Raw genomic sequence first — 27,810 nt, 5'->3', positions numbered from 1 at the left:
TGCCCGGCGGGGGCGGGGGGGCGGCCCGGGCTCTCCGGGGCGCGCTGCCCGGCGGGGGCGGGACGGGGGGGGGCCCCGGGCTCTCCGGGGCGCGCTGCCCGGCGGGGGCGGGGGGGGGGCCCGGGCTGTCTGGGGCGCGCTGCCCGGCGGGGGCGGGGGGGCCCGGGCTGTCTGGGGCGCGCTGCCCGGCGGGGGCGGGGGGGGCCGGGCTCTCTGGGGCGCGCTGCCCCCGGCCGGGACCGGCTCTGAGGTGTGGTGCCCCGCAGCGGCAGTGGTGAGGACTCCCTGGACACGCTGCTGAGCCGCCTGCCGCTGACGCCCGCGCTGTCCCCGCGGAAGCGGACCATGAGCCAGTCGAAGACGGAGCCCCCGCTGCTGCGGACCAGCAAACGGACCATTTACACGGCGGGGCGGCCGCCCTGGTACACCGAGACGGGCACGCCCTTCAAGGAAGCCTTCGTCATCGGTGAGACAACCCCCCCCCCCACCCTCCGCAGCTGTGCCAGGTGCGGGACCCGCCAGGAGGGGCCTGCCCCAGCCGACACGCGCAGCTGGGCTCCCCAGTCTAGCTCCTGGCCCCATGGGCAGCTCGGGCTGCCCCTGCCGCTCCCCTGCCTGCGCTGCTCCGGTGCCATGCTCTGTCCTGGTGAAAGCGCAGCATCGCTGGGCCTGTGTCGGGCTCGGGCTGGGGCTGGTGTCCAAGGGCGGCTCAAACTCGCTGCTCACCAACGTTTCTAGACTGGCGAAAGGCTCGGTGTAAAGACCTGGCCTTACGCTACTAGGCCTGCTGGGCCCGGGCCCTGGAGCACCCCAGAGGGAAGGGCCGGGACCTTGAACCTGACCTGCCGCCTGTGGGCAGGTGGGATGTGCTGGCAGGCCCCCATGTTGCTGGGGAGAGGTGCTGCAGCAGGCCGAGCTAGCTGGACTCCCCGCCGTGCCCAGGGCTCCCTGCCCAGGTGGGATGTGCTGGCAGGAGCCCATGTTGCTGGGGAGAGGTGCTGCAGCAGGCTGAGCTAGCTGGACTCCCCGCAGTGCCCAGGGCTCCCTGCCCCGGTGTGTCTTGTTGCTGTGATGCAGATGGGGGCTGGAGTGTGTATAACTGAGGCAGGTCCTTGCCCTCCAGGAAGGGGCGGGGGATGTGTCTCCTAGCCAGCCTGAGGTTGCAGGCAGTGTTACTTGTGGGTGTTGCTGAGCGAGGACTCCAGCTGTCTCCTAGACCAGGGGTAGGCAACCTGTGGCACACGTGCCGCCTTTGGCACGTGAGCTGATTTTCAGGGGCACTCACACGCCCAGGTCCTGGCCATTGGTCCGGGGGACTCTGCATTTTAATTTAATTTTAAATGAAGCTTCTTAAACATTTTAAAAACCTTATTTACTTTACATACAACAGTAGTTTAGTTATATACTATAGACTTCTAGAAAGAGACCTTCTAAAAACGTTAAAATGTATTACTGGCACGTGAAACCTTAAATTAGAGCAAATAAATGAAGATTCGGCACAGCACTTCTGAAAGGTTGCCGGTCCCTGTCCTAGACTTTGGACTGCACTGACTGACTGGGTGTGAACCTGCTGCTGTGCACCCCTCAACCCCCAGGCCTCTCGTGCCCACCCAACCACTCCTCCACCCCCGATCAGGTCCGGCTCTGCGCTGCTAGCCTTCCCCCTGCAGCCTGGCGCTGTTCCCCCTCTCTGCCTTTACCCCACTGGGCCTTGCTGTGAGTAGATGAGCTGCCTGCTCCAAGCACCGCTGTTGCCAGCACCAGCTGTGGAATAGCCCCTCTCTTTCCCCAGTCTGAGCTCCCTGGGGCTCAGTGGGGCAGAGAGCAAGGGGGGAGGGAGCCCGTGTGGCTGATGTGTTAGAATGGACATGCTGACTGCCTTGAAGGGTCCTGCCCCATGAGGCTTCCTGATTCAGCAACTGACATGGACACAGGGATCAGAGGGGATCATGCTTTGTGTGGGGTGATGGGAAGCGAGCGTGGGGGTGACAGTGAGCTTAAGGGGGCAGAGGGGTGATGGCAAGTGGAGGGAGGAGCTGGGAGGGGATGAGAGGGTGAGGAGGGAAGTGGCCAGTAGGCAGGGGATGATGGGCAGTGGGAGGGGCAGGGTCAAGGGGTAACAGTGAGCTGGAGGGGTCAGTGGGTGCTGGTGAGTGGGGGAGGGGTGACACAGGTGGGAGGGGGCAGGGAGGGGATGGGGGTCTGGGGTGACAGTGAGCTGGAGGGGTCAGCAGGTGCTGGTGAGTGGGGGAGGGGGTGACGCAGATGGGAGGGGGCAGTGGCAGGCAGGGAGGGGACGATGGAGAATGGGGGGACAGGGTGAGTGGGGGAGGGGGTGACGCAGATGGGAGGGGGCAGTGGCAGGCAGGGAGGGGACGATGGAGAATGGGGGGACAGGGTGAGTGGGGGAGGGGGTGACGCAGATGGGAGGGGGCAGTGGCAGGCAGGGAGGGGACGATGGAGAATGGGGGGACAGGGTGAGTGGGGTGACAGCAGGTGCTGGTGAGTGGGGGGGTGACATGGGTGGGGAGGGCAGTAGTAGGGAGGGGATGGGGGTCAGTGAGCTGGAGGGGTGACAGTGAGCTGGAGGGGTGACAGTGAGCTGGAGGGGTCAGCAGGTGCTGGTGAGTGGGGGAGGGAGTGACGCAGATGGGAGGGGACGATGGAGAATGGGGGGGCAGGCTCAAGGGGTGACAGCAGGTGCTGGTGAGTTGGGCGAGGGGGTGACGCAGATGGGAGGGGGCAGTGGCAGGCAGGGAGGGGACGATGGAGAATGGGGGGACAGGCTCAAGGGGTGACAGCAGGTGCTGGTGAGTGGGGAGGGGGGGTGACGCAGATGGGAGGGGGCAGTGGCAGGCAGGGAGGGGACGATGGAGAATGGGGGGCAGGCTCATGGGGTGACAGCAGGTGCTGGTGAGTTGGGGGAGGGGGTGACGCAGATGGGAGGGGGCAGTGGCAGGCAGGGAGGGGACGATGGAGAATGGGGGGGCAGGCTCAAGGGGTGACAGCAGGTGCTGGTGAGTGGGGGAGGGGGTGACGCAGATGGCAGGGGGCAGTGGCAGGCAGGGAGGGGACGATGGAGAATGGGGGGGCAGGCTCAAGGGGTGACAGCAGGTGCTGCTGAGTTGGGGGAGGGGGTGACGCAGATGGCAGGGGGCAGTGGCAGGCAGGGAGGGGACGATGGAGAATGGGGGGACAGGGTGAGTGGGGTGACAGCAGGTGCTGGTGAGTGGGGGGGTGACATGGGTGGGGAGGGCAGTAGTAGGGAGGGGATGGGGGTCTAGGGGTGACAGTGAGCTGGAGGGGTCAGCAGGTGCTGGTGAGTGGGGGCGGGCGGGCCGCAGAGGGGCGGGGACGATGGAGAATGGGGGGGCAGGCTCAAGGGGTGACAGCAGGTGCTGGTGAGTGGGGGGAGGGGTGTCTGGCCAGTTCTCAGAGCTGCTCAATGAGAGGCCTTGTCCCTCTGCCCAGCAGCCTGCACCGACCCACCTGGCCGCTGCTACGCCTGAACGTAGCCCTGGGCAGCGTCTCCGCGAGGTTTGGAACAATGCTGCCAGACAGCATATTCGGGAGATGATGTGGGTCAGGCCAGCTCTGTCCCGTCCTGCTCCCCAAGCAGGGACCAGCTGCCCTGAAGCCACGGGGATGGGCATGTGTTGCCTGCCGTTTCTCCGGGGTTCCCCCTGCGTGGCCCCGAGGGTGCCCAGTGCCTGCCGGGGCAGCAGCGTGCATGGTGGGAGGTTGCTACCCCTCGGGGGTGGGGTAGGGTGCCAGTCATGGCTGAGGGTGTGGCTTAGCAGGGGCTGTGCCTGACTCTGAGGGCCGGGAGCTTTGGTGTCAGTGTTGTGGCCGGGAGCCCTTGCTAACTGGCCCAGAGCGTTCCCTGGGGGCCTTGCTGGGTGTGGGGGGGGCGGGCCCAAGCTGCAGCGTGCTGGTGACAAGCCCTTGCTGACAGGGTTCCTCTGCCCCTCCCCAGATGGGGGGTGGGATGTGGCTGTTTTCTCCATGCTGACCTTCCTGTGACTCTCCTGGATGGGGAGGTGGCTCTGGCCCCTCTGCCTTGCGCTGGGGAAGCAGCGGCTAGCGCCAGCGTCCCGGGTGGATTTCTCTCCCCAGGCTTGTGTGGAGGGAGCGCGTCAGGCAAGACCACGGTGGCCAATAAGATCATTGAGGCCCTGGATGTGCCCTGGGTGGTGCTGCTGTCCATGGACTGCTTCTATAAGGTGAGCTGTGTGCCCCTGGGGGAAGGGGGAGCCCCGACAGGCTGCACAGGGCTCTGGCACTCGGCTGCCCCAGCTGCTGGGAATGGGGGTGGGGGGCCAGAGCCTAGCTGAGGCTGAAGGCGTGGGGAGCTGGGCTGGGAGACAGCCCTGGGTCCCCCCCCCCACCAGTGGGGCAGCTGCTTGGGGGGTGTCAGGGTGGGGGCACTGGGCTCCGTGTCTGAATTTTGGCAGATCGAACAGACTAAGTTTCTTCCATCTTATCAACCCTTCCCCGTGCCCCTCTCCCTCCCTTCCACATACTGCACCTGTGCCCCTCCCCGGGACGCTGCTCCACCCCCTCCCCAGGTGCTGAATAAGGAGCAGCAGGAGCTGGCTGCCCGCAACGAGTACAACTTCGACCACCCCGACGCCTTCGACTTCGACCTGCTGGTCAGCGTGCTGCGCCAGCTCAAGAAGGGCAAGAGCGTCAAGGTGCCGGTGTACGACTTCACCACGCACAGCCGCCGCAAGGAGTGGGTATGTGGGGCAGGGCGGGGGGCCCCTCCAGCGTACGGCTTCCCGAGGGGAGGGCTGGGGGCAGTGGGTATGTGGGGCAGGGCGGGGGGCCCCTCCAGGCGTACGGCTTCCCGAGGGGAGGGCTGGGGGCAGTGGGTATGTGGGGGTGGGGGGGGGGCCCCTCCAGGCGGCCCCTCCAGGCGTACGGCTTCCCGAGGGGAGGGCTGGGGGCAGTGGGTATGTGGGGCAGGGCAGGGGGCCCCTCCAGGCGAACGGCTTCCCGAGGGGAGGGCTGGGGGCAGTGGGTATGTGGGGCAGGGCGGGGGGCCCCTCCAGCGTACGGCTTCCCGAGGGGAGGGCTGGGGGCAGTGGGTATGTGGGGCAGGGCGGGGGGCCCCTCCAGGTGTACGGCTTCCCGAGGGGAGGGCTGGGGGCAGTGGGTATGTGGGGCAGGGCGGGGGGCCCCTCCAGGCGTACGGCTTCCCGAGGGGAGGGCTGGGGGCAGTGGGTATGTGGGGCAGGGCGGGGGGCCCCTCCAGGGGTACGGCTTCCCGAGGTTGGGGTAGGCAGGGGTATGGGGTGCCGTGGGGGAGCAGACAGGGTCAGGGTTACCGGTCTCTGAAGTGTGGTGTGGCCCTTCTCTCCCTGCAGAAAACCATCTATGGGGCCAATGTGGTCGTGTTCGAGGGGATTTTATCTTTTGCCAACAAGGAGCTGCTGAAGGTATGGAGTTCCTGCGGGGGCTGGGCTCTGCTTGGGGCAGGGGGCGCTGTCCTGGGTGCCTGCGGGGGCAGGGGGCGCTGTCCTGGGTGCCTGCGGGGGCAGGGGGCGCTGTCCTGGGTGCCTGCGGGGGCAGGGGGCGCTGTCGGGGGCAGGGGGCGCTGTCCTGGGTGCCTGCGGGGGCAGGGGGCGCTGTCCTGGGTGCCTGCGGGGGCAGGGGGCGCTGTCCTGGGTGCCTGCGGGGGCAGGGGGCGCTGTCCTGGGTGCCGCTGGAGGCAGGGGGCGCTGTCGGGGGCAGGGGGCGCTGTGCTGGGTGCCTGCGGGGGCAGGGGGCGCTGTCCTGGGTGCCTGCGGGGGCAGGGGGCGCTGTCCTGGGGCAGGGGGCGCTGTGCTGGGTGCCTGTGGGGGCAGGGGCACTGCATGGGAACCGGTGGGGAGGACAGGTCTGTCCTCAGAGCACCCTGGTGGGGTGGAGGAGACTCGCGTGGAGGGAGGGGGAACAGCCAGCTGGCCACTCCTGAGAGCCACCCCATTGTGCTCTGTGTGGTCAGAGCTGGGTGTGCGGTGGGAGGGCCCCAACGGGTGCTCACCCTCCCGGACCCCCAGCTCCTGGACATGAAGGTGTTTGTGGACACGGACTCTGACATCCGGCTGGTGCGGCGGCTGCAGCGTGACATCATGGAGCGCGGGCGCGACATCGTGGGGGTCATCAAGCAGTACAACAAGTTCGTCAAGCCGGCCTTCGAGCAGTACATCGAGCCCACCGTGCAGGTGGCCGACATCGTGGTGCCCAGAGGTGAGGCCGGGGCCGGGGGAGCGGGTCGCCGTGGATCTGGGGGTGAGGCCAGGCTTCAGGTGGGCAGTGGGTGCCAGGGTGGGTGGGGCTGTGCTCTGGGTATCTGAAGGGGTGTCAGGGTGGGCAGGGCTGGGCGGTCAGGCTGGGTAGGTTGGGGCCTGGGCACCCGGGGGCTGGAAGTGTTGGGGTGAGTGGGTGGGGAGCTGGGCTGGGGATCAGGGTGATGTGGGGTGGGAGGGACTGGGCTCCAGATGGGCAGGGGTGTCGTGTGGGCAGGGCTGTGTTCCCGGTGGGTGGAGTGGGCAGGGCTGGGGGACTGGGCTCCAGGTGGGAGTGAGTGGGTGAGGAGCTGGGCTGAGGGCTTGGGGTGCTGTGTGGGGTGGGCTGGGTTCCGGGGAGGGGAGAAGTGTGGGGTGGGCTGGGCTGTGGGGGGGTGTGTGTGTAGAAGGGCTGTGGGTCATTTCCGGTTCTTGCTCCCGTCAGGTGGGGAGAACTTTGTGGCCCTGGATCTCATTGTGCAGCATGTGCACAGCCAGCTGGAGAAGGTGAGGGGGGCTGGAGAAGGTGGGGGGGGCTGGGCCCAGCCCGGCTGCTGCTGTGTCTGGCTCCTTGGTCAGTGTGCGCTGTGGGGGGGACAACGGGCCCCGTGTCCTCTGGCTCCTGCTGACCCAGGATTGTCGCTGTCTCAAGGCCCCTGGTGCCCCAGTGGTGCCTCCAGCCAGGCTGAGGGGGGAAGGGTGAGAGTGAGCAGGGCCCGAGCTGGCTGGCCCAGAGCACCCCATTGCACGTCTCCCGCGCCCCCTTGTTCTCCAGTCTGGCGCCCCACGCTGGTAGCTGGCCCCTGCTCACCTGGTCCCACAGTCCTGACCTGCAGCCCCCGGCCAGCCCTGAGCTCCCCACACACAGCCCTGCCAGTGCCCCAATCCCAACCCGCAGCCCCCGGCCAGCCCTGAGCTCCCCACACACAGCCCTGCCAGTGCCCCAATCCCAACCCGCAGCCCCCGGCCAGCCCTGAGCTCCCCACACACAGCCCTGCCAGTGCCCCAATCCCAACCCCCAGCCCCCTGCCAGCCCTGAGCTCCCCACACACAGCCCTGCCAGTGCCCCAATCCCAACCCATAGCCCCCTGCCAGCCCAGCCCTGAGCTCCCCACACACAGCCCTGCCAGTGCCCCAATCCCAACCCACAGCCCCCTGCCAGCCCTGAGCTCCCCACACACAGCCCTGCCAGTGCCCCAATCCCAACCCACAGCCCCCTGCCAGCCCTGAGCTCCCCACACACAGCCCTGCCAGTGCCCCAATCCCAACCCATCTCCCCCTGCCAGCCCAGCCCTGAGCTCCCCACACACAGCCCTGCCAGTGCCCCAATCCCAACGCACAGCCCCCTCTCAGCCCTGGGCTCCCCACACACAGCCCTGCCAGTGCCCCAGTCCCACCCCTGCCAGCCCTGAGCTCCCAGCACAGCCCTGCCAGTGCCCCAATCCCAACCCACAGCCCCCTGCCAGCCCTGAGCTCCCCACACACAGCCCAGCCAGTGCCCCAGCCCCAACCCACAGCCCCCTGCCAGCCCAGCCCTGAGCTCCCCACACACAGCCCTGCCAGTGCCCCAATCCCAACCCATAGCCCCCTGCCAGCCCAGCCCTGAGCTTCCCACACACAGCCCTGCCAGTGCCCCAATCCCAACCCACAGCCCCCGGCCAGCCCAGCCCTGAGCTCCCCACACACAGCTCTGCCAGTGCCCCCAATCCTGCCCCACAACCTCTGCCAGCCTGAGCTCCCCACACACAGCTCTGCCAGTGCCCCCAATCCCACCCCAAAGCCCCTGCCATGAGCTCCCCCCCACAGCTCTGCCAGTGCCCCCAATCCAGCCCCACAGCCCCTGCCATGAGCTCCCCCCACAGCTCTGCCAGTGCCCCCATCCCGCCCCACAGCCCCCTGCCAGCTCAGCCCCTGCATGGATATACGTGCACCCACTGCTGATGGCTCTGCTGTGGCTTTGCCTGCTCTCGGAGTTAGCAATGGCTGGAGGTGCTGGGCTGCCATCGGGGTGGGCATGGGGGCTGGGCTGCCGTGGGGCTGGCTTGGGGGCTGGCTGGCTTGTGACCAGTTGCGTGCAGTGACAGATGTTCTGTATTTCTCTCCTCATCCCCTGCCCTGTAATCACCGTGTCTCCCGACGTGGGCTCTCGCCATTGCAGCGTGAAATCACGGTCAGGTACGATGGGTGCAGTGCGGCCCCTTTCCCCTCAGCCCAGGGAGCAGTGCAGGGAGGGGAGCAGCCCAGACCTGTCCCCGGGGCGCAGTGCGGGGCCGTGGGAGCGGAGCAGCCACACAGACGAGGCATGGGGAGCACTGGCCCTGCTGAAGGGCTGGCAGCGCTAGTGACCACTCGATTCCTGTGGCGGATGTCATGCATAGACTCCCTGCTGCTGCTCCTGTAGCTGACTGCCTGGGAGCCCCTGCAGCCGCCACCTGCCCACCAGGGATGGCTCTGGCCCCTCCGCAGCGTGTGCTGGGGTCCCCCGGGAGGGCCTCTGCTTGGCGCAGCTGAGCCCGCTGCTGGGTGGCTTGCAGCCTGGGAGCTGCTGATCGCATCCCCTCTGGAGTCAGAGGGGCTCCCCGAGCAGGGAGAGCTGCTGCGGCTTGCTGGCAGCTTGTCGGCACAGCTCCCCGGAGGAAGGTGTGCCGGGACCCTTGTCCTGCCTCCTCTTGGGCAGCCGAGGGGAGTGTGTGTGTATGGGAGGGGGTCTGACCCCTTGGGACCGCTCTGGCCACTCTCCTTGCTGCTCGCACCGGGCCAGGCTGTGCTGCTGAGTCGTGGGGCTCAGCTGCCGTGTGTGTGGGGGGGCGGGGCTGGCTTGGCTCCTCCAGAGGGGGTCTGGAAAGGGGCAGCAGCCCCAGTGCACACGCCCACGCCGGGATTGCCAGCTTAACGCAGCGCTGCTGGGTGTGCTATGCTCAGACACTGCCGTGCTGCTGCCGCTGCTGCTGGGCTGTGGCAGGGCAAAGCCAAAACGGGAGGGGGGCCTCCATGGCCACCTGCTGGGGCCAGGCAGCTCCACCCCCCTTCCTGTCCCTGCAGCTAGATGGGACCAGGCCACTTCCCTCCTCCAGGTGCTTCCAGCAGCTCCCTGCTCTCGCTAGGGCTGGGGCCAGATGCTTCTCCCCGCAGGCCCTGTTGGGCTGCCCCCCTCTCCCCACAGCAGGAAGCTGCTGCTGCCGCCTGCTGCCCTCTAACTCCCGTTTGTCTCTCTTTTGTCCCCCGTCGTGCCCTCCCCTGCCCCTGTGGGCCCGCGGTGTCTGCACCAGAGGAAGCTGCGCTGGGATATGTGAGGACAGTTTGTCTCTGTTCCTTCTCTGCTGCCCTGGCTGCTCCTGTGTGTGTTGCTTGGCTTGGGGGGACGTCTCCTTGGCTCGTGACTTGCGTTGTTTGTCTCTGAGCCCTGAGCTCCAGCCCCGCGGAGCGGAGCAGAGCAGAGCCTGCCCACGGTGCTGTGTGTGTGAGACCTGCGGGGCTGGGGCTGGGGCTGTCACCCAGGCCTCTCGGCAGCCTCTTGGCACTAACCCCCTGCCAGGCAGGGCCCTGGTGCACGCTGGGCTCCCTGCTGTGGGAGGAGGGGGGAAGCGGCAGATAGGCCTGGGGAGCAGTTGCTGCAGCCCAGCTCAGTTGCTGCTAGCCCTGCCCCTGGAGGAATGGAGGGGGGCAGTGAAGCTGAGCGCCCCACGCTGCATGAGCTTCGCGACCTGCGCAGTTGGGATATGGGCTTCGCCCAGGGGAGCACTGGGCAGGCTGCTCCTGCTTTTCCTCCAGCGAGACACACGCTTCATTGGCCTCAAACTGCACCACAGCCGTGAGAGCAGCTGGGCCTAGGGCTGCGTGGGTGTCACAGAGCCACGGGATCGGTGCTACGTCCCCAGCTTGGGGACAGACTCTCGGAGGAGCCCTTCAGTGGGCCAGACCCCCCGGGTCCCACTCTCCCTTCCCGAGTCTGGGCTCCAGCAGTGCTGCTTCACACACTGGTCAGCGAGTGCCACTGAGACCCATCCGAGTAGAGGCTTGTCCATTCGCAGCGATCCAGGCACCTTGCTGGATATTTGCAGTGACACTCACAGCTGCTTTAAACAGGGTGAGGAGCCCAGAGAGAGGAGTCCTGGCTGAGCCCATAGAGGAGAAGCTTGAAGCATGGACCATGGTGGTCAGTGCAGAGCCCAGCCAGGCTGCAGTGAACTCCAGGCCCCCCACCCCCGGTTTAAATTGGGTCAGTGTAACTATGTTGCTCAGGGGTGTGAAAAATACCCCCCCCCCCGGGAGTGGCGTAGTTGAGCTGACCTAAGTCCCCGTCTAGACAGCGCTAGGTTGACCTAGCTCCTGCCTTCTGGGGAGGTGGATTATCGACACCGCGTCCTTTCGGCGTGTCTGCACTGAGCTGCTACACAAGGCAGCTGCAGCATTTTGAGCATAGACAAGCCTTAAGTCTGACCTCCTCAGTCACAACTAGTCTGCACCAGAAGCGCACATGGCCCAGCCTGCAGCACGTCTGGTGGAGGTGCGCGATGCCAGCGGGCGAGCGCTCGCCCATCGGGGTAACTACTGCACCCCGGCAAGAGGCGGAAGCGATGGTGGTGGGAGAGCGTCTCCTGCTGACCAGCGCCTGTAACATGCGTCGCGCGGGGGGTGGCCTTTTCACACCCCTGAGCGACAGAAGTTAGATGGACAGTTCCTAGGGGAGAGCGTTTCCTCCAGAAGCCAGCACCCATCCCAGCTCTCACCCGCCAGTCATTTGTTCGCGGCTCAGCCTCCTTGCTGAGAGGAGTCATCAGAGCTGGTCTTCTCTCTGGCCCCATTCTTGATCTGGGGGGTGTCAGCTGGTTTGCTGATGACTCCGTTCATTCCACCCAGACGGGGAGATGACACCCACCTAGGTCTCTTAGCCTGCCCTGAGAGCCAACGTCATCCCTTTTCCCCAGTGAGTAACAGTGCAGTGCATAGGGGAAACTGAGGCATGGCTAGGTTTCAGAACAGCTCTTACAATTCCCTTGTCACAGCAGGCCCTTAGGGGCTGTCTGTACTGCATGGGGAGGCTGCACCTGCGTTAGCTTCCGTCTAAACTAGCCTCAATCTAGCTAGATCACAACTCGCTTGAGTGCCAAGTGTGTACCAGGGCCCCGGCGGGTGGGGCTAGCCTGCAACACCGCCCAGGCTACTGCAGCTTCACTGCCATTGCTAGTCCAGCTCCTTGGAGGTGGGGCCCTCCCTGGTGTGCCAGAGCAAGTGTCTACGTGTCCCCTCCCCCCCCCCCCCATGCAGCTGGGGGTCTGTGCCCTGTGTTTGGAGGGAGCCCCGGGCGCAGGGCATGGCACTGCCTGGCAGCCCCCTGGCGGACGGCGCTGCTGTGCAGGTATCAGACACACACGTGCCTGCGGGGTAGTGAATGTGGTGGAGCTGGCAGGGCCACCGGCACGTCCATGCATGTGCTGCTGGCGGGGGGCTTGTGCGTGCATGCTTGTGCCAACGCCTGGCAGAGCCACACTCACTTGTCTATCTCTGCAGAGCGGCCCTGGCCTCTGCCCACCAAGGGCAGCCACTGCCCAAGTCGCTGAGTGTCCTCGAGAGCACGCCGCAGGTGCGTGGCATGCACACCATCATCAGGTACTGTGTCCTCCCGGCTGCTGTGTCTGGGGGCGTGCCTCTCCTTCCCCCCCCCCCATCCTCTCCCCCTGGGGGGCAGCCTCTGCTTTCCCCCCATGCCCGCCCTCTCCTTCCGCCCACTCGCCCTCTCCCCGGGGCGGGGAGGGGGGCTGGCCTAGTTGCAGTCCTAGAGCACTTCTGTCCCCCTGCCTCAGTTTCTCTTCTGACTTTTCCATTAACTCACTCTGACAGGCATATTTCAAATCAAGCCCCCCCCCCCCCCCACCCTTGAGGTGTGGTTGACAAAGTCTCTCGAACATGGGCCTCCTTTGGCCCTGGTTCCCTTCGCTGCAGGGTGTCCATCGTAAAATAACCTCTGGACTCCTACTTGAGTCCCTATTTATGCATCCAAGGCTGGGATTAGCTCTTTCGGCCACAGCATTACAGGAGGAGCTCACGTTGAGCTGATTATCCATCCCCACTCCCAAATCGTTCCCAAAATAACTGTCCCCTATGCTGAGTATCAGCTGCATTCTTTGTTCCTAGATCTATACATTTACATCTAGCCATATTAAGAGTGATCTGGCTCTCTGTGTGACCTGTCCTCTTCATTATTTACCACTCCCCCAATCTTTATCAGGGTTGGTTTTGTTTTCTTTCAGAGGGCCCAAGAACAGATCCCTGGGGGACTTCACTAGGAGCACTCACTTGAGGATGATTCCCTGTTTACAGTGTTATTTTGAGACCTGTCAGCTAGCTTTTAATCCACTTACTGTGTGCCATTTTGAATATGTATCATTTTAGTTAGTGTCACGTGGTACCAAGTCAAATGCCTTACAGAAATCTAAGTCTATCACATCACCACTGTTACCTTTATCAGCCAAACTTGTAACCTCATCAGAAAGAGAGAGATCCTATCAAACTATTTCCATAAATCCACGGTGATTGAGAAGGAGAGGAATATAATTAATGCCATTCTTTATTAAGTGTCTCCCATATCAGTTCTTCCCTTATTTTCCCTGGAGGGGAGGTGATGGCTAGGTCCCCTCTATGCCGTGGGACCCCCACATGGGAGAGGTGACAGGCCCCGGTGCAGGGCGTGCATGGATCTACTCTGGCAGCCGTCTGGGGAGTGACGAGATATTTTCCCCAATATGCCAGCTCTGCCCCCATCCACTTCCCTGCGCTGCATTCTCCTGCCCGTGGGATGGGGCTGGAATTGGGGTGCCATTGGGGTGGGGGGGATGCAGGGGCCCCAGGGCCTGGAGTCTGCTCTCATCTCTCACTGGTCCCACAGGAACAAGGACACAACCAGAGATGAATTCATCTTCTATTCCAAGCGCCTGATGAGGCTGCTGATTGAACATGCCCTCTCCTTCCTGCCACTCAAAGTATGTGACCTGTAGGCCCTGCCCCTCCTGGCTGCCACTCATGGTACAGGCCCCGCCCCTTCCCTGGTGACCTGCCTGCCACTCATGGCACAGGCCCCGCCCCTTCTGCCTGCCACTCATGGTACAGGCCCCGCCCCTTCTGCCTGCCACTCATGGTACAGGCCCTGCCCCTTCCCTGGTGACCGGCCCTTCCTGCCTGCCACTCTCACTACAGGCCCTGCCCTTTCCTTGGTGACCGGCCCTTCCTGCCTGCCACTCATGGTACAGGCCCCGCCCCTTCTGCCTGCCACTCATGGTACAGGCCCTGCCCCTTCCCCGGTGAGCAGCCCTTCCTGCCTGCCACTCATGGTACAGGCCCCACCCCTCTGGCCTGCCATTCATGCTACAGGCCCTGCCCCTCTTCCTCCTGCTTACAGTAAAGGTCCTGCCCCTTCCTGGGTGACCTGCCTCTGCTACCTGCCACTGATGGTACAGGTCCTGCCCCTTCCCCAGTGACCTGCCTCTCCTGCCTGCCAGTCATGGTACAGGCCCCGCCTCTCCTGCCTGCCACTCACGGTATAGGCCCCACCCTTTCTGCCTGCCACTCACGGTACAGGCCCTGCCCCTTCCCGGTGACCTGCCCCCACCTGCCATGTGAGGCCCAGGCCCTGCTCTTTCGCTGTCTGGATGAAATTGCTGCGTCATGCTGCAGCCTGGCTCAGGGTCTGCCCCCACGTTAATGACCTGTTCTTCTCCTGCAGCCAGTGACTGTGGAGACGCCTCAGGGGACCGTGTATGAAGGGAAGCGGTTCCACAGGCAGCGGGTGAGACTGGCCAGGGTTCTCCCCCCCCGAACTCTGGGAGGAAGGGTGGCCATTCCACGGCCCTGGCCTGGGGAGGGCTGGTCCCATTCCCTGCTCTGCACAGACTGCCTGTGTGACCTTGGGCCAGTCACTTAGCTTCTGCGAGGTCAGTTCCCCCTGTCCTGTGCAGCGAGGCAGGATTGGGAGAAGATGCTGAGGCTCTCAGGTCCCGGGTTGATGGGGACCAGAGAAATGTCTATCCACCCATGTAGGACAACACCCCCTTGGGCTCCAGGAGGGAGATGCACGGCTTCCCACACTGCTTTGGGGAATAAGAGAGGTGGCTGGGGGTTCCTTGCCCCAGTGGGAGGGCTGGGGGGCTGTTGGGGGGTGCTGCCCCAGTGCGGGAGGCAGGGGACAGGGAGTGCTGCTCTGGTGTGGGGTCTGAGAGGCGGGAGGCGGTCGCTGCCCCCTCGGGGTAGCTGCATGCCCAGTCCAATCTAAGGTGGCTGTTGTCTTCCCTCTGCACCAGATCACAGGTGTGTCCATCCTGCGGGCCGGGGAGACCATGGAGCAGGCGCTCACTGCTGTCTGCAAAGACATTCGACTGGGCAAGATTCTGATCCAGACCAACCACGACACAGGGGAGCCTGAGGTGAGCGCTGCCCTGTCCGTCCCTTCTCTGCCCCCCGTGTCCACGGAGTGCTTGTGCTCTCAGCAGCCACCCTGCTCCACCTGGGGGGCTGCACAAGGGGCTGCGTGGGGGGCGGGCCCAGGGCATGGCACTTGACTCCTTCATAAGCCCTGTCCCCCATCTCTCCTCAGCTTCACTATCTGCGGCTCCCCAAGGAGATCAGCGAAGATTATGTCATCCTGATGGACAGCACTGTGTCCACGGGGGCTGCAGCCATGATGGCCGTGCGCGTCCTGCTGGTGAGCTTGCCGGGCTGGCCCAACCCTCTGGGAATCGGGGCGGGCTGCCTGGGGAGTGTAGGCTGAGGTTTCCAGCATGGAAGCAGGGAGGCTACTGCTCTGAGAGCATGGGGCACTTGGCCATAGGTGGTGGTATAATAGGCTAAGCCTCCCCTGGCCTAGCCGCTGCCGCCGGGTTGCAGGTTTTGGCGGTTTGCGTGGGGGAAGTTTTTGCTTCTTATTCTGCGCCAGGCAGGTATTGAGGTGGTTGAGGATATGGTATGTGCTACTCAACTTCCCCAGTTCATCAGTAATCTCCTGGAGTAGCAGATACCACCTCCTCAGCCATCCCGGAACCTGCACGGGGCATAGAAAAAACTCAGTCTTCAGGAGGAGCTTTGCTTTTCCAGCGGGGCGTCTCAGGAGGGGAGGTGCGGCGTGGCTGGGGCCGTCCCAGGGCTTGCGATGGAGGGGGTGGGCTCAGGGCTCCTGGCGGGGGAGGAGGATGGGGGAGTGGGCTTGGGGCGGCCCGGTGCTCCTCCGGCCGCAGAGCTGCTTGGGCAGAAGGGGCAGGGCTGGGGCCCTAGCCTCCCGGAAGGGGGCTCCACCTGCCGCCCATGCACTTCGCTCTGGGGCCAGACTGCTCAGCACTGTCTGTGCCGCAGGATCACGATGTTCACGAGGAGAAGATCTTCCTGCTGTCCCTGCTGATGGCAGAGATGGGGGTTCACTCCGTGGCCTACGCCTTCCCCCGTGTCCGCATCATCACCACAGCCGTGGACAAGAGGGTCAACGAGGAATTCCACATCATCCCTGGCATCGGTAAGGGGGACGGAGAGCACAGCCTGGCTTGGGCGACTGCCTGTGGCCGCTCAGAGCAGGCCCTACGGTGCCCTTCCTTGGCCTGGAGACAGCCGTGCTCCCGGCAGGGCCGGGCTGGGCTGCAGACTGGGGGGGATTGATGTGAGGCAAGGGTTTCATTCCCCTGGGGCTGCCTCGGGGGAGAGGGTGTGGTGCTGCTGCTGGTCGCCTTACCGTGTTGCTTTTCTGTCTAGGTAACTTTGGAGACAGGTACTTTGGTACAGATGCCCCCTCCGCCTGGTGTGAGAGTGAGAGCACGGACTACTGAGCTGGCCTCCCCACCTTGCGCAATGGCCTCCCTGCCTCCTCCCTCCTTCCCTCCCTCCAGCCTCGCCCTTCTGCTCCCCCAGGATGGCCCCTCCAGGCTGGCCTCACAGGCCCTGTGAGACTTAGTGGGATGCTACTTCCCTCTGGACCACACACTGTTGGGCGGGCAGCCCTCCAGCGCCCTCCAGTGTGCGTGCAGGGCAGAGACTACCTGTGGCCTGGTGTCCGCACGCTGGGCACACACTCCTTGTGCCCCCCTCGGCTGGGTGGCCGGGTGGAGGGGGGATCAGATTCTCCCTGTGGCCCCACATGGATGTGGGTGCGTGTGGAGTGGTGGAGGTGGTAAGAGACTCTCCCTATGGCCTGGAAGGGGTGAGGTGAGGCCCATGCACTGGCTGGGGCAGGCTCTATATGTTTGTTTGCTGTGAGGAAGCAGCAAAGAGTCTTGTGGCACCTTATAGACCAACAGACATTTTGGAGCATGAGCTTTCGTGTACATGCATCTGACGAAGTGGGCATTCACCCACGAAAGCTCATGCTCCAAAACGTCTGTTAGTCTATAAGGTGCCACAGGACTCTTTGCTGCTTTTACAGATCCAGACTAACACGGCTGCCCCGCTGATACTTGCTCTGAGCAGTTACTCCCCTCACGTTCCGGCCCAGGGGCCAGCTACTTGAAAAATTGTCAGGGACAAAGGATCAAATGGAAGGGAACAGCCCCGTCTCCCTCGACCTGCAGCTCTACTCTTCCCCCACCTCCCACCCCAGTGCCCTGATAGTCTTGAATGTGGGGCAGGGCCGTGGGGCTGTTTAGCCTGGAGCAGTCTGGTGCTGGCAGGGAACTAGGGCTTGTGCAGAATAGGAGGTGCCCCTCACCTTCTACAGCGGGCATTCCAGCCACGGGCCATGTTAGTGAGACTGGCAGCTCCCTCTTCTCTGGGTCACTGGCCACAGGTGGGTGGCCAGGGCCGCTCTGGTGGAGATGCTCAGCTTGTCTGGGAGGTAGGTGGGGGATTGCAGTTCATCCCTATGCAGGTGTGGGCTTGTGAGGAGACCCTGAGCTCCTTCCTTGACTCCTGTCTCGTGCTCAGGGCAGGACAGCTACTTGCCGCAGAAGCTGCTCCAAGGGGGAGCATGGCAAGGAGGTCTCAACGTGTTTCAGCAGCCCCCCATCTGAGCCCCTCCCCACAATGCTGCCTCCGTGCCTGGGGCATGGGGAGACGGCTGCCACGCCAGCGCTGGCTCATCCATTACTACAGTGCACAGGAAATCAGGAGCACAGACTGGGACAAGAGGATTTCCTTCTCCTCGGAGAGCTGGTTTCAGGGAGGTCTCCCATTGCCATGCACAGTGCTAGAAGCCAGGGGCTCCCTCATGCCTTGCTGGGGCTCTGGGCCCGGGGCCCAGGAATGGCACCAACAGCACGCGGGTGGGGCATGCTTTTCTTGGCCCTTTACTGAGACTGGCGAGGGCATCTGAGGCTTCTGCAAGATCTCCTGGGCCCGCTTGACATGCCTGGGAAGTGGCAGATGCTCCTAGTGCTTGGTTCCTGCAAGTGGCTCTTCGCCAGCCCTGGGACCGGGCACCCACCTGCTCTGCCTCTGCAATACTGTACATGGCTGCCTTTGTTTTGTACACACTAATAAAGGGTCTGCCAGGATGTCCCCGCGCGGCTCCTTTCTGCATGTCAGCTCTAGGGTGAGGGCAATCAACGAGCAGTGCCTGCCCAGTGCCCGCCCAGTGCTGGGGGGCCAGGGGCCTCTCCACTGCCTGGGGGGTGACGGAGTGGGGCATGCTGGGAATTGGCATAGCAGGGGAGCGGGGCATGCTGGGAGCTGGGGTGACGGGGAGTGGGGCATGCTGGGAGTTGGTGTATTTGGAGGGAAGCGGGGCCTGCTGGGAGTTGGAGGCGCGCGGGGCATGCCGGGAGTTGTGTCTCGGGGAGGCGCCCTTTCATCTCCGTACAAGGATCTGCACATGCGCAGGGGCCGGTCAGTGTTAAGGCGCCTGTGCAGGGCTCGGGCTGCGCATGCGCAGTCGTGACGCGGGTCTGGTTCCATCGGGTCGGTGGCGGTGGCGGAAGCTGAGCGGGGCCGCGGGAGCCGCCGGTGAGAGACGGGCCGGGGCCGGGGCCTGCGGAACTCCCCGCGGCGAGACGGGCGAGGTCGGGCCGCGGCTCAGGGTCCCGGCCCGGCCGGGGCTCGGGGCTCGGGGCTGCGTCCCGGGCTCCAGCGGGGGCTCCGCGGCGGGGCCTGGCCAGAGCAGGGGCGCTGGGAGCTGGTGCCCCGAGTCCTCCCGCGCCCCGCCAGGAGCGGCTCCCCGCGGCTGCGGGGCCGGGACCCGGCGTGTGCCCGGGGCCGGGGAGCGGAGCCCCCTGCCCGCACTGCCCCGGGGACAGCGCCTGGAGCGGCCCGGCCTCAGCCGCCCCTGAGCTCCCGGGGGCCTGGCGCGCCCCCCATCACCCGCGGTGGCTGTGGCGCCTCCCGGGAGCGAGGGACGGGTCCGGGGTCCGGCTCATCGCCCCCCCCCCTCCGCCGCCGCCGTGCAGCACCACGGGGGTCCGTGTGCTCCGGCCTGGGCAGCTGCCTGCGGCCTGACGCGTGCCCGCCCCGCCAGTGGTCAGACACCAGAGCCGGGCCGGGGGCTGGGCTGTCCCGGGGCCGGGGCCGGGGGCTGGGCTGTCCCGGGGCCGGGGCCGGGGGCTGGGCTGTCCCGGGGCCGGGGCCGGGGGCTGGGCTGTCCCGGGGCCGGGGCCGGGGGCTGGGCTGTCCCGGGGCCGGGGCCGGGGGCTGGGCTGTCCCGGGGCCGGGGCCGGGGGCGGGGCGGGCGCGGGGCCGGGGCCGGGGCCGGGGGCTGGGCGGTCCCGGGGCCGGGGCCGGGGCCGGGGCCGGGGGCTGTCCCGGGGCCGGGGCCGGGGCCGGGGCCGGGGGCTGTCCCGGGGCCGGGGCCGGGGCCGGGGCCGGGGGCTGTCCCGGGGCCGGGGCCGGGGCCGGGGCCGGGGGCTGTCCCGGGGCCGGGGCCGGGGCCGGGGCCGGGGGCTGTCCCGGGGCCGGGGGCTGTCCCGGGGCCGGGGGCTGTCCCGGGGCCGGGGCCGGGGCCGGGGGCTGTCCCGGGGCCGGGGCCGGGGCCGGGGGCTGTCCCGGGGCCGGGGCCGGGGCCGGGGGCTGTCCCGGGGCCGGGGCCGGGGCCGGGGGCTGTCCCGGGGCCGGGGCCGGGGCCGGGGGCTGTCCCGGGGCCGGGGCCGGGGCCGGGGGCTGTCCCGGGGCCGGGGCCGGGGCCGGGGGCTGTCCCGGGGCCGGGGCCGGGGCCGGGGGCTGTCCCGGGGCCGGGGCCGGGGCCGGGGGCTGTCCCGGGGCCGGGGCCGGGGCCGGGGGCTGTCCCGGGGCCGGGGCCGGGGCCGGGGGCTGTCCCGGGGCCGGGGCCGGGGCCGGGGGCTGTCCCGTCCCGGGGCCGGGGCCGGGGGCTGTCCCGTCCCGGGGCCGGGGCCGGCACCGCCTGCTCCCGGAGCCAGACCCACCCGGTGCTTGGTGCCTGCTGATGCTGTGAGAGCAGGGCCGGCTCCAGACCCCAGCGCGCCAAGCGGGCGCTTGGGGCGGCCTTTTGCCGGCAGGGCGCCAGGCGGGTCCTGCGGATGCTCCACCGGAGCCGCGGCACCAGCCGAACCTCCACAGGCACGTCTGCAGCAGGTCCCGCCAGAGCGCCCCCCGCGGCGCGCCGCCCTGCTTGGGGCGGCGGGATGGCTAGAGCCGCCCCTGTGTCAGGGCATCGCTCAGTGTCACCCGTGGCCCAGCATCCCTGGCTGTGTGATCTGATTAACATGGGTCAGTCTCAAAGCCTGCCAAGTCTGTTGTAACCAGCTCTTCGCTGCCCCACGCTCCCGCCCTGCAGCCAGCCTGGCTGGGCTGGGCCGTGAGGGGTGGGGCTCAGAGCAGGAAGTGATTCCCCCAAGCCAGGGATCCAGCCCAAGAGCTCGGTCACATCCATGGGGCCGTATTGCTAGCCAGGCAGGGGCTGGCAGTGGGCAGGCTGGTTTCTGGGCTGTCTGTGCCCACCCTTGGGTCTTGGGCAGGTGGGGGCTGGCAGTGGGCAGGCTGGTTTCTGGGCTGTCTGTGCCCTCTCTTGGGTCGTGGGCAAGCTGGTTGCTGGGCTGTCTCTCGTCCTTGTCTGGCCAGTTCTTGCCCTGCCTTGTTTCACTTCCTCATTCCTGCTGCCGGGTGAGCCTGGATTCCCAGCTAGGTAAGTGCTGTGTCCTGGCCCCTGTCCTGCTCCTGAGCTCTTGTGCCCTTTTTGGGAGCTTGCAGGGTGAGAGAAGCCCAAAGCTCTGACATGCTGCAGACTGAGGGTTTGGGGGTGACTGTGTGGGCAGATGCACATCGATGTCTGCAGTTAGTGCATGGCTGGGAGAGGGGCGTGCTGCGCTGGCATGTATCTGGGAGTATGATGAGTGATGTTGAGAAAGTGGATAAGGAAAAGTTATTTACTTATTCCCATAATACAAGAACTAGGGGTCACCAAATGAAATTAATAGGCAGCAGGTTTAAAACAAATCAAAGGAAGTTCTTCTTCACGCAGCGCACAGTCAACTTGTGGAACTCCTTACCTGAGGAGGTTGTGAAGGCTAGGACTATAACAAGGTTTAAAAGAGAACTGGATAAATTCATGGTGGCTAAGTCCATAAATGGCTATTAGCCAGGATGGGTAAGAATGGTGTCCCTAGCCTGTTTGTCAGAGGATGGAGATGGATGGCAGGAGAGAGATCACTTGATCATTGCCTGTTAGGTTCACTCCCTCTGGGGCACCTGGCATTGGCCACTGTCGGTAGACAGATACTGGGCTAGATGGACCTTTGGTCTGACCCGGTACGGCCGTTCTTATGTTCTTATGGTCCCCAGGCTGCGGGCCCTGTGGCCAGGAGGGGGCAGTGCTGGCCATTGGCAGCCCTGACTCGCGAGGGTGAAGGGGAGGCAGAGCAGCTGCTGCGAGCGGCCCCAGGCTGAGGGTCTGCGCAGGTGGCAGGCTCGCCCCAGGCTGCTGGGGCCCGTGGTGCTGGTCTGCTTTGCTGCACCTGGCACTGATGTGGCCTTGTCTCCAGCGTCCAGGTTTGGTATGGAGGGAGCTGTAGGCACTGCCGGCCTGGCCTGGCCTTGCGTGTGGGAGACCCAGGCCAGGTGGCGCATGCGGGGCCTGCCGGAAATCTGCCTTTCCCTGCTTCCTCGCTGGCATTGTGAGCGCTGGGCTTGGCCCTCTGTGGGAGAGCTGCTGTCTGCATGGTCTCATAATCCCCCAGGGGGCTCTGCTGAGTGGGCCCTGTGATGGGAGGGGGACCCCCTAGGCAGCTGTGCCCCACTGCCTGCCTGGATGGCCCTGCAGTGGGTGAGAGGATCCTGGCCAGCACATGCCCCGCTGCTCGCTCTAGGGAGCTGGAAAAGCTGGCGTGCCAGTCCCTGTGCCCAGCTCCTCGTGTCCTCACCAGTCCTGCCCACAAACTGGTGACTGCAGCTTGCAGGGCATGGGCATGTTTACTTACACCTCCCATTTCCCCTCCAATACAGAGCAACATGGCGGAACCCGGCCGACCCCAGCGGAAAATGTCCCGGGCTGGGGAGAGTTTGTACAGAGTCCTGGGCCTGGAGAAGGGGGCTTCTTCAGAGGAGATCAAGAAGGCATACAGGTAGGGAATCCACCTGCTGGGCCCAGTGACCCCACAGGTCCTTTGTGGCTGCACCTCTGCTGCCGGACCTGTGGGGCAGGGATAGCCCAACCAGCCAGCCGTGCAGGCGAGTGCCTCCGCACGCCTGCTGGGCTCCGGCCCTGTGTCTGGAGAGCAATGCACACCCTGGAACTGCAGGGTGGAGTTACACCATGCCCTCCTGCCCCCAGCATGGGGCAGGGTCATACCAAGTAGCTCAGGGTCTCCCAGCCCCAGGGAAAAGGGAGGGAAGATTCTCTGAGTGCCCTCCTGAGATCTGGGGGAACGGCTTGGGACGTCTCCTCAGCCCTGCCGCTCCTCTGCACCATGCAGGAAACTGGCCCTGAAGTACCACCCAGACAAAAACCCCGAGAATCCCGAGGCAGTGGAGAAGTTCAAGGAGATCAACAATGCGAACGCGACGCTGAATGATGAGAACAAGCGGCGGATCTATGACGAGTATGGCTCCATGGGGCTCTACGTGGCGGAGCAGTTTGGCGAGGAGAGTGTCAAATACTACTTCCTCATGTCCAAGTGGTGGTTCAAGGTGAGTGCCCGCTGCTTGCTTGGCACAGCCCCCCGCTCTGTTCTGTGCACCTGTCAGGCTCCCACAGACACACCACGGGCCACTCTCCAGCACTGGCTGCTCCAGTCACGTGGCTTAGGCTGCCAGGTGGGGTGACGTGGAGAGGTCTCCTGGGCTCTGGGTGCTCCAACCGGAGGTGGGTGGGGTGCCCAGGCCCTGAGCCACCCATTGTGGCAGAGGTGGGAGTTCACAGTCAGTCTGACCATCGGTGTAAATGGGGCAGGATATGAGGCTAAGCTAAGAATTACATAGACAAGTTAGGTGTCTTCAAGTCGGCAGGGCCTGATGAAATATATCTTAGAATACTTAAGGTACTGGCTGACGAGACCTCTGGGCCATTAGTGCTTATCTTTGAGACCTCCGGAAGCCAGATCCCAGAGGGCTGGCAAAGGGCAGATATAGCCCTTATCACTAAACGGGAACAAGGACAAACCAGGGGATTACAGACCAGTCAGTTTAGCTTTGGTACCTGGAAAGATAGTGGAGCAAATACTCAAACAATGTATTTGTAAAGACTTACAAGATAACAAGGTGATAAGTGACAGCGAACATGTATTTGTCAAGAACAAATCGTGGCAAACCAACATAATATCCTCCTTTGACAGGGTAAAAAGCCTTGTGGCTAGGGGGAAGTGGCAGATGGGATAAAAGCCTTACTGAAGTTGAGATATGAGACTATCTCAAGTGACTGGCTCATAAACAAACTAGGGAAATGTAGCCTACTGTAAGGTAGGTGCAAAACCGTTCCCAGAGAGTCGTTATCGGTGGTCACAGTCAGCTAGAAGGGCACATCCAGTGGGGTCCCACAGGGATCTGTCCTGGGGCTACTTCTATTTCATATCTTCATCAGTGGTTTAGATCAGGGGTCCCCAACCCCTGGTCCGCGGCCCGGTACCGGTCCGCGGCCTCTTACAAACCGGGCCGCGAACCGACCCAGTGGACCTCCCGCAGGCGTGCCTGCGGGAGGTCTACCCGAGCCGCGGGACGAGCGCTCCCTCCGCAGTCATGCCTGCGGGAGGTCCGCTGCTCCCGGGGCTCCGGTGGACCTCCCGCAGGCATGACTGCGGACGGTTCGCTGGTCGCGCGGCTCAGCTGGACCGCCCGCAGGCACGCCAGCGGGAGGTCCACCGGCTCCGGTTGAGCTGCCGCAGGCATGCCTGCGGGTGGTCCAGCTGAGCCGCGCGACCAGCGAACCGTCCGCAGTCATGCCTGCGGCAGCTCAACCGGAGCCGGTGGACCTCCCGCAGGCACGCCTGCGGGAGGTCTACCCAAGCCGCGGGACGAGCGCTCCCTCCTCAGGCATGACCGGTCCCTGGTCCTGAAAAGGTTGGGGACCCCTGGTTTAGATAATGGCACAGAGAGCACACTTAAGAAGTTTGCAGACGATACCAAGCTGGGAGGGGTCACGAGTGCTTTGGAGGATAGGATTAAAATTCAAAATGATCTGGACAAACTGGAGAAATGGTTTGAAGTAAATAGGATGAAATTCAATCAGGACAAATGCAAAGTGCTCCACTCAGGAAGGAACAATCAGTTGCACACATACAAACTGGGCAATGACTGGCTAGGAAGGATACTGCGGAAAGGGATCCGCAGCTTAGTGGATCACATGCTAAGTATGAATGAAGAGTGTAACACTGTTGCATAAAAAGCCAACATCAGTCTGGGCTGTATTAGCAGGAGTGTTGGAAGCAAGACAGGAGAAGTGATTCTTCCGCTCTACTCCACCCTGATATGGCCTCAGCTGGAGTATTGTGTCCAGTTCAGGAAAGATGTGGACAAACTGGAGAGAGTCCAGAGAAGAGCAGCACAAATGGTTATAGGCCAGGAAAGCATGACCTGCCAGGGAGAACTGAAAAATTGGTTTGTTCAGTTTGGCAAAGAGAAGATTGCGGGGGGAATAAGTCTTCAGGCACATAAACGGTTGTTATAAAGAGGAGGGAGCAATGGGCTTAAATTGCAGCAAGGGCGGTTTAGGTTGGACATTAGGGAAAACGTCCTAACTGTCAGGCTGGTTAATCACTGGAACAAATTGCCCAGGGAGGCTGTGGAACCTCGGTCACTGGAGGTTTTTCAGAGCTGCTTGGACACACCCCTGTCAGGGCTGGTCAGAGAATCCTTAGTCCTGCCTCGGTGCGGGGCACTGGACTGAGAAGCCTCTTGCAGCCCCTCTGAGTCGATGACCCGGCCGCTCCCTCCCATGCAGGCCTTGGCTGTGTGCTGTGGCATCTTCACCTGCTGCTGCTGCTGCTGCTGTTGCTGTTTCTGCTGCGGGAAGTGCCGTCCGCCTGAGGACGAGGACTCCTACAAGTATGTCAACCCCGAGGACCTGGAGGCGCAGATCCAAGCTGAGGCTGAAGGTGAGGGAGAGTTGCCCTGCCCGTGCTCCTGCTGCCAGAAGGGAGCCCAGCTCAGCCCGGGGCCTGCTCTTCGTCCGAGCCTCGCTCTGAGCGGGGCAGGGAACCCCCAGGGCAGATGCGCGATTGAGCCAAAGGCAGTGAGGGTAACAGGAGGGTTGGGGCAGGAGGCTGCAGGCACACGGCCAGCACCGGGGGTGGGCAGCACGGGGCAGGCGCTGGGTGGATGACAGCAAGAGCTGGAGCTAGTGGAGGGGGCAGTACTGGGCTCTGGCCTAGGCTCCCAGCTCTGCCACAGCTTGCTGTGAACTCTGGGCAGGTCTCTCGTCTGCCCTGCCCCGCGCTGTGTCTACACAAGCCTGTGGCTGGCTTGGCCTGGCCCATCCCAGGGGCTGCGGTGGGGCCTGGTAGCTGTCACCAGGGAGGGGGGACTGGTAGGAAGCCCCCCCTCCCCGCCAGTGCCTGTGCTGGGAATGGAGGAAAGTGGGGTCGGCTCTCGCTGGCACCCTGGGGTCCCCTCTGGGCTGGGACAGGCAGTGCAGGACCTAGTGCTTGGAGCTCTCAGGGGATTGTGCTATCCTGCCCCCTGCGGGGTGGGAGCAGCGGCTTGGCTGAGCCTGCGGTCGGTCCTGGCACCAGGGCTTCATGTGACCAGGGTGCAGGGCAGAGCAGACAACGGCTGGGATCCAGGCGCCCGGAGGGAGCTGAGCATCCCTGGGGCCTGCCCTGCTGCCCCGCCTGACAGGCCCAGTCCTGCTCTTGCTCCTACCGCGTGCAGTTGGGGGAACCCTGCCCTCCAGCCTGGGGCTGAGCCCTCCCTGCCGTTGCCAAAGCGAGGGGGTGGGGGAGTCCTGCTGTCGGCTGAGCTGATGTCCGGGAGGCCTGGTGACAGGGCTTCAAGTGGCCGGGGGGAGGCCCCAGCACAAGGCAAATGGAGCAAGGTCGCCCTGGGACTCACCAGCCCACGTCCCCCAGGCCCTGCCCTGCCACGGTCTCCCCCACCTGCGTGCCCCTGGGGCCCCAGGCAGGCATGGAGGGTGGGCATGGCTGCTACGCCTGCCCGTCAGCTGATGGGGCGCTCCTGGTGCCTGCTGTGGGTGGCCCTTTGTCACGGACCCACAGGATTTGTGGTACCTCCTGGCTTGGAGGAGCCTTTCAGTGTGTCAGGGGAGCACTTACGGCTCCCTTGACCCCCGAACCCACCCTTTGCTCCCAGCCCCCCAGCCTGGTCTTCTCCCCCTCCCACCTACCCAGCCTGGGCTCCCCCAGCTCTCCCTGGCTGCCAGTGCCCCACCATCTTTGCCCACAGTCGTGGGCCAATAATAGCCGTTTGGGCTGGCCAGGTCCATACCCTGCTCCATGGCTCTCACCTCCCTGGGGCCTGCATCCTCTTGGAGCCTGGAGCAGCTGTCCGGAGCCCTGAGCTCCCAGGTTCTGTGCCAAGCAGGTAGCCTGGTGTGGGGTTGGGGGGATCCCGGGTGGAAGTAGGGGTGCTCTGAGACCCCTGAATACCCTGCCCCTCCACTGAGCCTGTCGCCCCGCAGAGACCCAGACACCCATTGTGGTGCAGCCCCTGCCTGCAGCAGCTGGAGAGGAGCCGCTGCCAGACGCCAGCCTCAGGACTGACGCATGAGGCCAACTTTGACCTGCTGACTGCCTGTGCCCTCGCCTGGACTCTGGGTGGGAACCCCACTGGAACTGGCGCTGCCTGGGGTTCCTGGCCCCTGTGCTGGGGGCAGCCAGGCCACCTGGCTGCGGCTCAAATCTCAGGTAAACTGGCAACGCCTGTGGGGCAGCCGTTCCTGCAAGGACTCGCTCCTGCGGCCTGCGCCTGCCCAAGGCTCCTCATGCTGTGACTTCTCTGGCTGCTGCAGCAGCTGCTGACTGGCCAGGCTCCCTGCCCTGGCATTGCTGCACAAGGAACCTGAGACTGGAAACCCCTGGGTAACCCCCCCCACCCCCCCACAGGAGGCTGCACTGCTGCGCAGCCCCCCTCCCTCCCTCGGCCAGTCACTCACCACCAGCACCCGCCTGGCTTCTCCTCAGCCGGGCCCCTCCCCCCACGCCCCGCAGACACCGAGCTCGCAGGGCCCTGGCTGAGAAGCACAAGCTTGTGCCCCAGCCGTGCAGCCTGGAGTCAAAGGAGACCAACCCCACTGTAACTAGCCCATGGAGACGGGGCAGCCGCAGGCTGAGCCTGCCGGGCACCCTGCTGCTTCCAGGGGCCTGTCCCTTCCCTGTGTTGGGTGCCAAACGCAGCTCTCCGGGCAGGCGTGGTCCTGGCGGGCAGTGCACTCACTGCCTGCTTGCACTGTGGCTTACAGCACCCCTCCCTCAGCGCGCCTGGCCTGGCCTGGCCTCCACGTGGCACAGACCGAACCTAAGTCACTGTGTCTGAGCCTCAGGGGTGTCCCTGCCGGCGCCCTGGGGCCCACTGGGACGGTGTGTCAGGGCAATAAAGGAACCTGTTGTCTGGCCTCGGTGGCACCATTAAAGGCTGCTGGGGGGCTTCTCTCACCGTGGTCTGAGCCCATGACTTGCACCTGTGCAGCCAGCTCCCTGCCCAGCCTTGCTCCAGGCTATGTCCTCAGGAGCGTGTCCTGAGCCAGGCTGTGTGCAGCTCCTCTCGCCCGGGGCCCAGGACTGGCCCCAGCACCGGGGGCCCAGCGGGTCTAGCACTGTCGCATTACTGTGTGCTGAGACCCAGTGAAGGGGGGGTGGTCACAGCTGGGCGGGAGCCTTCCCTGCAGGGGCTGTCAGCTGGACAGTGAGGGACCAGAGAGGGGGAGAGACATGGCTGGACCTCAGCGTCTGCTGCCTGTGGCCACCTCCCTGCAGAGCAGGAGCAGGGGCAGGGTCCTTGCTCAGCCCTCAGCCCCTGGCAGCTGCACTGCTAGCCACGCAGCCTGGCTTGAGCATGGAGGAAGGAGTGAGCCCACTGGGCAATCCGAGCGTCCCTGTGAACAGAGCCAAAGCTGCCTAGTTCTTGTATAACCTATAACTTGCCTGCGGAACTTCCTGCCACCGCATGCTGCGTGGGGTGAGGAGAGAGCCAGGACAAGGGCACCCTCGGCTCTGGGGCTGTCTGCTAACAGCTGGGGCTG

The 27,810-nt window shown here is 64.8% G+C and overlaps 2 protein-coding genes across 5 annotated transcripts in view; both read left to right on the top strand.

Moving 5' to 3' along the window:
- LOC123366483 (uridine-cytidine kinase-like 1) overlaps positions 1-17,734 on the top strand; it is an 18,312-nt gene extending 578 nt beyond the window's left edge. Inside the window, exons 2-16 of one of the 2 annotated variants that reach the window (XM_045009997.1) lie at positions 267-466; positions 4,117-4,223; positions 4,569-4,739; positions 5,370-5,441; positions 6,045-6,234; positions 6,718-6,779; positions 8,431-8,447; positions 11,784-11,882; positions 13,159-13,252; positions 13,993-14,055; positions 14,567-14,689; positions 14,860-14,967; positions 15,612-15,768; positions 16,002-16,017; positions 17,166-17,734. In XM_045009997.1, coding sequence (XP_044865932.1) covers positions 267-466; positions 4,117-4,223; positions 4,569-4,739; positions 5,370-5,441; positions 6,045-6,234; positions 6,718-6,779; positions 8,431-8,447; positions 11,784-11,882; positions 13,159-13,252; positions 13,993-14,055; positions 14,567-14,689; positions 14,860-14,967; positions 15,612-15,768; positions 16,002-16,017; positions 17,166-17,553 — 1,867 coding nt within the window. In that variant the 3' untranslated portion in view covers positions 17,554-17,734. Of the gene's footprint in view, positions 1-266; positions 467-4,116; positions 4,224-4,568; positions 4,740-5,369; positions 5,442-6,044; positions 6,235-6,717; positions 6,780-8,430; positions 8,448-11,783; positions 11,883-13,158; positions 13,253-13,992; positions 14,056-14,566; positions 14,690-14,859; positions 14,968-15,611; positions 15,769-16,001; positions 16,558-17,165 lie in introns of those variants that run through there. The other variant, XM_045009998.1, reaches the window with a different exon arrangement.
- LOC123366484 (dnaJ homolog subfamily C member 5-like) lies at positions 15,651-27,810 on the top strand. Of its 3 annotated transcripts, XM_045010001.1 has the most exons (6): positions 15,651-15,768; positions 16,002-16,017; positions 21,627-21,745; positions 22,097-22,310; positions 24,556-24,709; positions 26,251-27,810. In XM_045010001.1, exons 3-6 carry the CDS (start codon positions 21,633-21,635, stop codon positions 26,337-26,339), a joined length of 570 nt encoding a protein of 189 aa, XP_044865936.1. In that variant the 5' UTR covers positions 15,651-15,768; positions 16,002-16,017; positions 21,627-21,632; the 3' UTR covers positions 26,340-27,810. The 3 variants fall into 3 exon arrangements, with proteins under 3 accessions (XP_044865936.1, XP_044865935.1, XP_044865937.1); XM_045010000.1 differs by lacking the exons at positions 15,651-15,768; positions 16,002-16,017 and adding an exon at positions 18,026-18,182 and having other exon boundaries at positions 26,251-27,807; XM_045010002.1 differs by lacking the exons at positions 15,651-15,768; positions 16,002-16,017 and adding an exon at positions 20,175-20,310.

The sequence above is a fragment of the Mauremys mutica genome, chromosome 3 (genome assembly GCF_020497125.1).
Source record: "Mauremys mutica isolate MM-2020 ecotype Southern chromosome 3, ASM2049712v1, whole genome shotgun sequence".
Taxonomy (NCBI): Eukaryota; Metazoa; Chordata; order Testudines; family Geoemydidae; genus Mauremys; species Mauremys mutica.
The sequence above is the reverse complement of the archived record's forward strand: the minus strand, read 5'-3'. Positions and strand labels throughout refer to the sequence as shown.

What these genes read in the sequence shown, in the direction of transcription:
- LOC123366484 (XM_045010001.1), top strand. Translation starts at nt 21,633, where the DNA reads ATGGCGGAACCCGGCCGACCCCAGCGGAAAATGTCCCGGGCTGGGGAG. An exon ending in GAGATCAAGAAGGCATACAG is followed by an intron (nt 21,746 to 22,096) that starts GTAGGGAATCCA and finishes TGCACCATGCAG; the next exon opens with GAAACTGGCCCTGAAGTACC. An exon ending in TGTCCAAGTGGTGGTTCAAG is followed by an intron (nt 22,311 to 24,555) that starts GTGAGTGCCCGC and finishes CCTCCCATGCAG; the next exon opens with GCCTTGGCTGTGTGCTGTGG.